At 38.8% G+C, this 12,254-nt stretch overlaps 1 protein-coding gene across 1 annotated transcript in view; it reads left to right on the plus strand.

The window, feature by feature from the left end:
• Positions 1 to 1,100: 1,100 nt before the first annotated feature.
• GRXCR1 (glutaredoxin and cysteine rich domain containing 1) overlaps positions 1,101 to 12,254 on the plus strand; it is a 36,306-nt gene continuing 25,152 nt past the window's right edge. Inside the window, exon 1 of the mRNA XM_008491807.2 lies at positions 1,101 to 1,496. Within this exon, the coding sequence (XP_008490029.2) occupies positions 1,101 to 1,496 (396 nt within the window). The remainder of the gene's footprint in view (positions 1,497 to 12,254) is intronic.

Below are 12,254 nucleotides of genomic sequence, written 5' to 3' on the forward strand. Positions count from 1 at the left end.
GAAGGAGTGCTTTGCCTTTTCCTTTAAATGGAGAGAAAGCAGAAATAGCACTGTAAGTTGTGATCATCACACAAATTCAGAACCAGCTTGGGGATCTAAGGTGTTACTATATGATATCGAGTAGACATAGCCAGAAATGTGTGGGTTTATTGTTTTGACATCTAGAGCCAGGTGGGTGCCCAACACTGTGTCAGCCTCTACATGTGATTTGTTGGGATAAGGGAGTTTGCTTCCCCTTTAGTTGTATCCACATTACCTCACTTTTCATCCTTTGCTCCTGTTGTCCCAATTTATTAGCTGTCTCCTATTTCTTTTTTCCAGATTCTTGTGGCCCAGTCCCTTGATAATTGCTAATGCTGAACGGAGGCTGTAGTTACTGTCTGATACTAGCTGTGGCTCAGTTTTATTTAATAACACTGTTTTACTCTGTGCAACAAATTGTGACTAATTGTTTCTCCACTCCTCTGCCAGTCTGAAAAAGCCAGCATCACAAATACCAAGTCAGAGCTCCCTGCTGAGACTCTGTAAGCTTATATGAAAAACAAATTTCAGTGAATGAGGTCTGACTGGTAGGGAAATTAAGTGTTTTGGTGAAAGAAATGGACCTGTCACTGACTACAGAGCTGAATTTTGCAATTTTCCCCTCAGGCATAATGTATATGAAGAGTTTTGCCACTGTACGTCTTGTGACAAACTCTTCCTTTTTGCCTTTCTCAGCAACCAAAACCTACGTTATAATAAACTCACACAGTTTCTGTTATCTAACTTATGTGTGGGTTTCAATTTTTATTTTAATCAATGAATATAATTTCTCCCCTTCTTGCTTTCATCATTAGTGCTAAAAAGTACACAATGGCTTTTTAATAGTTAATCGATGAGATCGTTTTACAGGTTTTAGTTTAAAGGTAACCATAGCACAAACGCATCCATTATTCACTGCAGAAGGGCAGCCTAGCTTCTTGGGAGCCCTCTTTAGTTTAATATGAGAACCCCTGTCAACAGAAAAAAGCCCTGATATTGTTGTTAAGTGTGACAAACTGGCAAATGCAATGGGCACCACGCTGGAACAATGCAAACTGCTCGTGTCAGTGGAAGAGGCGATGTTCAAAAGCGAGCTGAAAGGGGACGGCGAGCGGCTCCCGAGGAAGGTTCGGTTCCGCGTGGCGTCCTTGCACAGCGGGAGGGTGCTGAAGGAGGTCTACGCTGACGGGGAGGCCACCGACTCCCTGGACTCTGAGTATGCCAGTAGCTCAGAGACAGAGCAAACCAGCCGGCTGAGCGAGGTGGAGGGGCAGCAGAATGGACACGTAGGGTCCGAGTGTGATGAGAATGAGAACGAGCAGGATGATTTGCTCATTCTAGTGAGAGCTGCTAAAGAGAAGGGGTTTGGTACAAAGAGAGTCAACATCCTCAGCAAAAATGGCACAGTCAGGGGAGTCAAGCATAAAGTCAGTGCTGGTCAAGCCCTCTTTGACAATTTGGCAAAAGTATTTCAGGTAAGTGATGTGGTCCTGCTGGCTCTACGCCCCTTGTCTGTCCCTTATAACTACCCAAGTTATTCTGTCACTTTGTCCAAACCTCTTTCATTTATGGTTTCTCAATATTCTGACACATTCAAATTACTCTCTATTTGCTGCAATTATTCAAGAGGGGATCACTGTTTTTCTGATACACTCTGGCTCCCCACTACAAAGTAAATGTGAAATTTTTCTTTGAAAATTGCCCTAAAATTTGCTGGCTAGAAATGAGTATGTTGGGCTATCCGTGCAAAGATCAGAAAAGAAACATAATGGAGGAATTAACTGTGTCTTTGTTGAAGATCTATACAGATCCACTGTACAGGGCGTGTCATGTTTCCTCTTCTATTATACAAGTGCTAATGAGTTTATGATGTTATCTACTGTTCCCTGCATGTAAATATGTATACTTGCAAATTCCATTGTGTTTTATCTTCAAAGTAGATCAAATTAGATGCAGGATGGCAGCAATGATGGTTTTCCCACATGAAAATTTCACAGGAATGAAATCTTAGTCAGAGGTCTTTTTCATTAATGTCTGTTTTCAATTGATTAAGTAGAAGGAGCAGAATAACTGTACTTAAAGTATATGCCACACTGACAGTACAGAAATACAGTCCACAGAAAAATAAAGATAAAAATATATAAAAGATTTAGTTCAATGATATATAATTTATCTGTATATGCTATCCAAATATTTAAATCATTAATGTAAAAAAAAAAAAAAAAAAAAAGGAGAGGGGGAAACATCTATGTAATCAAGCTCTTTCTAAAGACTGTTATAGTCCAGAATTAGGACAGGCTCTTAAATTAACCTCTGTCTGGATACAGAGCATTGCTTTAAAAGTATATATGCAGTTTTAAAGCATAAGGTGTTTGATATACCAACTGTTGTGCACTGAAAAGAAATCAGAAAGTTACTCTTACTTTGAAGCCAAGTAATTTCATAATATGTTTAGAAATGGCTATAGATTAACATTCTCTTGCATCTGCATATTATTTATTCCCTTTGTTGTACCTAAATTATAAAAGTCTTTTTGTAAATAGAGATATTCTTGTGGAGGGTGAATATTTCAAAGACGAATTATCAGTTCATTTTTGCTCTTAAAATCACATAGCACTCAAGTAACTTGCTTTCCTTCAAGCCACTCATTGAAGGGTTTGTCCTTGAGTTGCCTACTCTAATAAAACTAAGTTTTTTGACGTAGTTATGAGTTAGGAAGTGTTAACTGAGGTATGTCTGAGTTCTTCTCCAATCTTTATTCAAATTACTCTTCCATGTTGTTTTGCTACATGCAGTAACACCAATTCACCTCTCTAGCCTCATTCCTTCCTAATACCTTCCTTCTGCAGCATCAGTGACACAAATCTCAGAAATCTGAATCACCTAAATAAGTGAACCTATCTGAAGACATACATACCTTAACTAGTGGCCCTGTCATCTTGCTGTTTCCATCTCCAGTAAGCTGGAATTTCTTCAGAAAAAGTTCATGGACTGAAATAAATTTTGATTGCAATGAACTTTTTTTTTTTTAATTATTCCTAGAGGGGTTACAGCTAGGACCAGCACTGTTTCCATGAGTTGCTTTCCTGGAAGAAGAGAAGGCTTGAGGGGAGGTATATGTCCATCTGATAACATCAGAAAATTATATGTGGGCAAATCTACTGCAGAAGTCCATAATTAAAACCTGTAAAATAATTAATGGTTTAAAAGTGATAAAGATCTCTTAATTTACAGCAGAAGAAAGCGAAAAAATTGAATTACCAGGTGAAAGCACATTTCAAAGTTTGTAATACAGCACATAATTAAATTTAAGCACTCTGCTATAGGCATTGTAAAGGCCAAAAATAGACAAGCTTAGAAAATTGATGAGGAAAGTAAATGGGGAGTTAATCAACTTTGTTTAGGCAGGTCTAGATAACCACTTTCCAGAAATAACTGTATATTCTCATCTTAAGCATCTGCTGTATCAAAGACATATATTCAATAATAGAGCGAACATCATCATTTGAGGTTTCTACACAAAAATTTTTTTTCCCCAGAGCTAGAGTTTGAAGTCTAGTGAAGAAAAAAATCATATATTTATGTCATATGATGAGCTGGTTTTTCATGACACATGGTAAACAGAGTGGAGAGCAAAGGATGAAGTTTGGCTTTGAGACTGATTTGGAAATGCTTGATCCTGGTGGGAAATATGATTGAAATCCATCCAATCAAAAATGAAGTAATGACCTTTAGGGTAAGATTAGAGGATGATTTATACTCTAATGTAAGTATGTTCCAGACAAGTACCTGCATAGTAATACTACTTGAAGAACAACAGCAGTTTTGCAAAGTTATGATAAGACAGAAATATGTCTCTATTAGAAGATATAACTCATAAGCCTTCATCTGGACTTTTTTACAGTGACCCCTGGAGGTATTTAAAAGATGTGTAGATGTGACAGGGACATGATTCAGTGGTGGACTTGGCAGTGGTAGATTAATGACTGGACTTCATTATTAAGTTTTTTTCCAACCCAAATGATTCTGTGATTTGATGTGAGGTCATCTGCAGATGTATATAAAGTTCCTTATCCCTGAGGAGAGCCCATCTCTGACCCTTTGATGATCCAGCTGTAGGTGAGCTCATTATACAGAGTCAGGGTCAAAGCAGGCCTCAGAATATGCATATGAACTCTTGAAAATACCAAATCCTGAGCACTTTCAGTATTTTGATTCTTTACACTATATCTGCAAACTCCTCTACAATCCTGTAGCCCCAGATCCCCAGATGTTCCCTCTGGCAGAGATCCTTTAAAACAAATCACTTTGTTCAGATATTATGGGGATAAGCAGGGATTCATTAACTGGGTTTTGTTAAGTGGTGCAGTCAACAGCTTTTATGTTTTCTGTTCAGATGCCTGTGCTAAAAGTACTTCTATGTATTTTAATGTTGCGTGGGATATTTGGGGTTTTGAACATTTTTTCCATGCTTTCTAACAATAGCCTTCCTACTGAATTGCTTCAGACAATTCCTTCCCAGAAGAGACTCATCTGAAAAAAACTCACACCTTTTGAAGTTTCCAGGAATGTGAATAGAGTAATATAATACAGAAAGTATTTCTAGGTGAAAAGGTGGTTTTGACTGGGTTTTTTGTGTGTGATACAAGCCTGGCCTGAGAATGTATATCTGCTGCCAAGTAGATGTGCATCCCACATCCATGCACTGAGAAATTTAATCACCAGAACAACCAGTGACTTCCTATTTGCACCATTCCTTGAGAAGAGGAATTAGGTCCCTCGTGTTAGTCTGTCTAATGATGGGCTGTGTCACCAGACAGGAGCTGCAGCACTGTGGCAGTAAAAGGTCTCCTACCAGGTGGCCCTGCATGGCTGCTGAAGCTACTGTGAGCCTGGTGGGAACGGGGGCTGATAAGGCTGTGGGTATGGGGTGGGATAGAGCAGGGTGTTTCCAGGGGTCAGCTCAGCTTCATGGCAAGGTATTTTGGGGGCAGAAAAGCATGGAAGAGAACAGCCCTATTGAAGCTTCAGGGGAGCATGGTTTCCATGGCAACCCCTTCAGCCTTTTTCTCCCAGGGGTGGATGCCACTAGGAGAGTGTTGGCATAGCAACCACATCCTGGGAAGGTGGTGTGGAAGGCAGGAGGCCAGTCTGTGGTCATGGATGGAGGGCAGGGTGCGGTCACATGTGTCCACCCGGCCTCCCTGTGCACCTAGCCTGGGACTGGAGGGTTGGTCTCCTGCAGGGCTGGCAGCACAGCACTCAAACAGTTGGAAATATTTAATTCATGAGAAATGTGCACTACTGAAAAGCCTGGGTAACAGAAATGACCTGAAGCTCCCAGTCTCCCTGTTTGTGCAACTGTTTGGTGTAAGTGAAGTCATCTCCTGCTGAAACACTAAAGGTGATGGCGTTGCTCAGATCCAGAGCTGAGTACATGACTCAATAATTGCATCAGGAACATAAGCCCCTTCTCTGCATAGCCAAAGGAATTGTGGTCTTATTTCAGTACACTACTAAAATTATTATTTTCCTCTTCTTAGGATACTATTAAAAAGTGAATGGATATGATTTTTTTCTACATTCTTCACATAGAAAGTAGTAGAGAAATGGTTTTTGTTTTCTTGAAATAAATATACTTCTCTTCATGACCAGTTTGAGCAGACCACCCTTGTGATGGTTTTCATGTTACCCAGACTAAAAATCCTTGGGATTTTTGCTATATTGCTAATCAGTACATTGATCATTTCATGCTAGACTAGGTTTTCATGCAAACATGCAATGTAATGGAGCTCAGCTAAAGGTTTTATACAGGGCTTCCTTCATTTCCACTTTTTTAGCATCAGTCTTTTCCTCTATTTCCACTTTTACATGCTCCACTGGGCCTCTGGCCTGCTTTGAAAGGTCATGTTCTGCTAAATTAGATACGGATCTCATCCTCAAGGTGGGCCTGCTGAGGACTCTTGTGAAAGGGCAGGCCAGGTGAACAAACCTGGTTAAAGCCTTTGTGAACTTTGCATCAGAAGGGATATGGGTGAAGAGTCAGACATAATATACTTGGTCTTTAAGATATTTTCCAGCACAGCGTCTCAGTTTGAGCCAACATTTAAGGCTGCAAAGGGCAATTCAGTATTCAGCCTTATAAAGAATTAACTCAGTAATGTTTAGAGACAGAGGTAGGAAAGAGTTAAGAATCTGGTGGCAGTTTGTTGAGAGAAGAAGAGCCTCAGGGGTGGCCAGGTTCACTTTCATCTTTCTTTAGTTGCAGGTGACCTGGAAAAGTGAACACATAGCAGGATATGCAGAGCTTACAAAACAGTAGGGCTAGCTAAATCCATAGAGAAAATACAATTAAAGCCAGTAGAAAAGCCATCTTTCAAAGAAGACAGATGTTGCAAAGTGCTGTTAAGGAAAGTTTCTGATTCATTTGTACAAGCAGAAGTTTCAGGGTGAGTGGAACACTGTATACCACTCCAGCCTCTGGAGCATTTATCACTTCAATTCCCACAACTCTGGAGAAAAGAGAAAGAGAGAGCTCTACACTTTCACTGGAGAAGTCATGATGTTGTTTTCCTCACTTCTTTGTCAGGTGATCAGTGCTGAGACTCCATTGTCATTGGACTTTTCTTTCTCATTTTAAAAAGTGTAGATAAGGGATGTCTTGACTCTTCAGTACACTCAGCTTAAGAGCAAAACCATAGTTACATTTATCACTTCTTCAAGACTGAATCAGTAACTGAAGAGAAAAAAATTGCTAGACTTTAATGCTGTCAGCCTGTCCAGTTTTCTGGTACTGCACAGAGCTGTCTTGGGCCTACCACACCTGGGTGTAAGTGCCTGTGGTCCAAGCAGGTGGTGCTGCCTGTAGAAAAAAAGCTGAGCTGCTGCTTTGAGCTGTGATGGAGAACAGAGTTAAATTGTTCCCCCTTTGAGGGGGGAACATATGAGCTATCTGGTTACTTTCTCAAACACAGTGATTCATTAATAGGTTTCATCCACTCGCCTTGTATCCTTTACATGACAAAAGACATAGCAAAGAAGCTCATACTTCAGAAGCTAATAAAAAGAAGGTAATACTGCAGTGAAGAAAAAGGAGAAAAAAGACTTTTATTAATAAAAATTTGACTAATAATCTACCTTGGCCATGTGCCTCAGTGGCTTAGTATCGATAGAACATACCAGTTACTTCCTACTCGGGTTCTATGGCACAAAACAGGAATTCCTTTGCCTGTCTCACCTGCAGAGACTGATGCAGTAGCTGTGCTCTAAGCATCCTTAGTGGATCAGATCCTACACGAACTGTACACAAGCAGATGCTGCTTGGTTACAAATCATGCTTGCAGGAGGCAGTGGTGAGAATTGTACTTTGAATTAGTCACAAGACAGCATGAATAAGTTGCTGGAGCAGGAGTGGAACAGAGGGTTACTGATTCTCAAGTTGCTATCTCTAATACTGTGCTTTAGTATCATGCTTGACTTCTATTTCTTTTTCACTCCTAAATATTATAGTGATGGCATTTTTTTCACTATGGAGTTATCCTAGAAAAGTATGTAGCCTGTGGCTTGACTGTTAGGGACAAGAGTTGTGGAGGAGACTGAATCCAAGTAGCTGAGACTTTAAGAGATAGCAAATAACTATGTTATTCTACCTTGTTTCATGCTCTCTCTTTAAATCTAAAAATACATTTCCTTTCTTTTTGAAAGAAAGAACCAGAGTACTTGTTCTCAGGCGACATGAATGCCAAATAGAAAAATTGCCTTCTGGTCTTACTATATGGGATTCCTAAACTATATTGGTCTCAGAAAATCCTCTGAGCTAAAAGTAGTAATAAAATGAGAGTGTATTAGGAGGAAATACCATACATTGAGTTATCTGTCTGGCAGATGACATGGAATACTAGACTGATTCTGAGCCCATGTATTGCTGTAGAGCTCTTACATAAAATGTCTCTTTGTGGAACGGCTCCTGAAGGTGCTCAACCTTTGAATTAACATGGAAAATGCTTCATCTTTCTTTAAATTGACTTGGAATAAAAAGCAATGTTATGTAAACAGCCTATTAAAAATTATGAGGATGTCACTGCAGGTTTTTTCTACTGATTGTAACAGTAGGAAATATTTTTTTTCCTTAATTATTCTCTTACAACACAGATGAAAAAGATTAACTGATTAGTTAACTGATTAACAGTACTAAGCACTTCAATATTTTTTCTAGCTATGGAGCCCAGTTCAGTAACTCAGCAAGACAATTGTGAGAAAATATTTTTTTAAATATTCTTAAAACTAGGACCATCAAGAAAAACTGGGGCTATTCCCCTTTTTTTGGCATATTTTTTTTGGCTGCCTTGTCCTCATTTGCCATGTCCTTTGCCCCTGAATATCTGCATGCCTTTGACAGCATACACAAAGTTTGTGGAATACATGAAGATGAAAAAGATTGCCCACAAATATAAAACACCCGATAGACTTAATTGCTAGCATCATTCTTGGCCACCGACTTCTAATGTTTCTCAACAAATAAATGACTTTAAACCAAATATTTAAGTCGTCTCATTGCTTGAGTGTCTTGGGTGAAGTGTTGTTTAGTTATATTTATAAACATGGAGGAAAATATTTGGCTAGGCTAGGCCAGTTTTTTCCCATATTACACGGCTGTGTGATTGCAAAAGTTTGGTGTTATGGGGATGAAACTCAGGTCCTTTATTAAAAAAATGACCAGAAGAGGAATTACCTTTACCTTAGTGGTGGGATTCTCCCAGCATGCCTTAATGCTTTTGATTTCATGCTATGGAAGATACTAACAAAAATAGTTTCTAAGAAGTTAAGTATTTTACAATTCCATTTACTTTACAGACCTCAGAACTGTCTGAGTTCTCAACTAGGATATGCAAACACAAACTAAACAAATGTAAATGTGCACATGCCATACAGGATTTGTGCTACAATAACCCAGGAATACTGCATTTGACCAGACCCACGTGTCAGGAGTCACGTGCTGTCAATTTAATTGTCATGCAGGTGCCATTGAGGACTATTTCCTTCTCTAAGAAAAGAAATGAAGTCATGCTTTTTTTGCAGATAACACTTGCTGGACTGCTCTAGTCTGCCAGCAACCTGCTCTGACACTTGTCTGCTAGTGTTGACAGTTTGTGAGATATTACACCAATACAGGGTGCACGATTAACAGCTTGAAAGAAAGAAATGGACAAAGATATTGCTCTTATTTTGGATGGACATGTGACTGCAGTTTTCAACAGCATCATAAGTTTGTTGCTCAATTGCAATAAATATGCTTCACAAAGGAATTTGCAACCAGATAAAAGGGTATGACTTTCACGCATGAAAACTTTTCTCATTGATGCAACATCCAGGACTAGGTAGTATAAAGCATGAAACTCAAATCTCTGAATTTTTCTAAAACTTGTCTGATAAATTGTAATTAGGACAGCATCCCCAGCCTGTTGATTTTGAAAAGGAGCTGGAAAAATACAGCTCCACATCCAAACAGACAATCTTGTGGTTTTACTTGACAGAGTAATGTTGTGGAGAGGCTGCCAGAGCACAACTCTGTACAGCCTCCTACATACAAAGCAGCAGAAATGGTCACAGATAAGCAGCTGGAGTCACTGAGACTCATTTCACACCTAGGAAGAAAGATGACAGAAAAACTATCATTCATTGCTGGTATGAATTGTGGAAAGCATTTTAACAACCTTAATATGAGTTTACTTTGGTATTTTTTCTTGTGACACCATACATCAATAATGTCAGGAGAATATGTCTTCTATACCACAGAAATACCACATAGAAACTTATTCTTTCTTAACTTCTCACAAAAGCCTATAAAAACCATGCTGGCCAACATTTGAACATGTTTATGACATTAAATATCATGGAGTATTATGTTCTGGACAAATAAGTCAGTCAAAGCTAGTGCAAAGGCAAAGAAAATTTTTTCTTTGAGATTGACTCCCAGTAGCCTTTGGAATACTACAGATTGGTAAATATCTATCAGGTTGTAAAAATAGTAGGCATTTACAGCATCTGTACACTACTATTTAAGAAAAATCTATTTCCCCATGCAACTCTGTAAGACAGAAGGCAGTCCTTTTCTAAACCAGCAGCAGGAGTTACAGCTTTTAAAGAAATGATGATTTTTCCTTCCCAGCTGGTCATGTCCTGCTCGTGGTTTACTCCATCTAAAAAGAAAGAACTCTCCCTCCTAGAGGCACAGACAGCTGGGAACCATTTAATTGCTGTGCAGGTGGAGAATGTCCTAAGAGGCAGACTGATAGATATAGTGAAAAATGAGACCTATAAGTTTTATTGCTTGAGTTCCTTCCACCTATCACAGGTCTTACCTGCATCTTCACAATTTTCCTTTCCAGGTGTTGGCTGATACTTTCAAACAGATTTCTAAACATACAGGAAGTCAATCCAGTTGTTCCTCCAAATTCCACAACGATCCAAAAATTTGCTCAGTCTCTTCACATCGAGACTTAAGCTGTCATGAAGGCTTGAAAGAGACAGCAGTTTCTAAATGACTTGTTCAGGAAATAGATTCTATTCATTTAAATGAGTGCAATATTTTGCCACTGCAACTATTTTTTGTGTCTGATGAGTGGTCAGGCTTTTTGAAAACCTGTTATCTGCTTGGCCTGGGATGTTCTTGTGAATTCTCATGTTAGAGACTGGGGTGAAGAAGGTCACTTTTACAGAACAAAATTTGCAGCTGGATACAGGTGACTAATACTATAATTTTTTTTTCTGTTGCCACTGATTTCTGAGCATCCTTGATCCGTGCAGTTTCTTCAGCCAGGTAGTTTTATCTGCTGCTCTAGCATTTGTCTTTTGAAGCCACAAGAGATAACAGGAAGAGTGTTCAAAAAAAGAGAGATGTCTAATGAACTCTTTGACCTGTCTTTTATGCTCTCTCAAGTCTCATTTTGGCAGCTTATACAACTGGCAGAAATGTAATCAGTAGGGAGCTCCAGCATTGTTTGAAGACGTGGTATGATATTAGTCTAAATTGTTATTGATTTTTCTTGCTGCAGGGGATTAAAAAATATCTATGCAAAGGAGCTATTGAAATGCTGTTCCAAAAGAGAAGCAGATAACCAATTTAATCATATCAGCATTTGCATTGAAATCATATTCCTTGAACAGAACTTGTTTAACTCTACAGCACACTATAGATTCTATCCCTATTATAAGAACATCATTATATGAGAAATATGATAATAAAAATAAAACATTCGGTTTTATTTAAAAACATATATATGTCTGGGTCAAGTCCTGAGCATAAAGCTGCTCACATTGCCCCTGTTAAAAAATTACTCATGCCTCAGAAATGTTATAAATGACAGAACTACCTCGGCAACAGTTGATTAACAGTTTTAGGAGCTGATGTTAAGTATGCAAACTGCTACATGCTGATTTTCAGATATTTTACCTGTTTGGTTAAAAAAAAGACAAAAACATCTTACACGTTTTTCAGCAACAAAGCCTATAATTCTGCTCCACACAGATATATTTTATTTGCTCACACAGAAATGGTGGATGATTCACCTGTAGTCTTTTGCACATCCAGGCCAGCAGCTGTGGTCCAGGCTATTCTAGGCCAGAGCTGCTTTATGTATGCTGTCCAGGAGTTCCATCCCTTAAGCCTGCATAAAAATCTGTAGCTCTCTGGCTTTTACAGTCCATGGTATGAGAAAAGGAATGAAGCACTATATACAATGCAGATGGGTCCTTAATTTAATGAGATTGAGCGAACAGCTAGTAATTAACTACCAAGGTTTTGAAGATGAAGGTACTAAACTTTTAGCTATTATTAAGTAATGAGATAGTTGAGAGTGCATTTCCAATTAAGTTAAGTAATATATCAGGGAAACAAAGTCCTTCATCATGCAGTGTTAGTACAGAACAAAGTAGTGCTATAACTTCAAGAGATCCTTCTCATCACTTCCATATATTGAGTGATAAGGGTCTCTTTACTGAATCAGCACCTCATCAGCACTTTGTTACACCAAGCAGAATACAACTTTGCTCTTCTCCTCATTCAAAGACTTGTGAAAAATTTATTACCTGTTGCAGAGTGCTTTGGCTTTGTGACCCTATGCAAGAGAGTGCCCTCTGTCCACCTGAAAAATTGTTGGTCTTTTTTTGTAGTATAAATGACAACTTCAGCTTTTTCCAGTTTTTGTCTCAGCTCAGATGATTAACATTTTCAG

This window comes from Calypte anna, chromosome 4A (assembly GCF_003957555.1).
Source record: "Calypte anna isolate BGI_N300 chromosome 4A, bCalAnn1_v1.p, whole genome shotgun sequence".
In the NCBI taxonomy this organism is placed as follows: domain Eukaryota; kingdom Metazoa; phylum Chordata; class Aves; order Apodiformes; family Trochilidae; genus Calypte; species Calypte anna.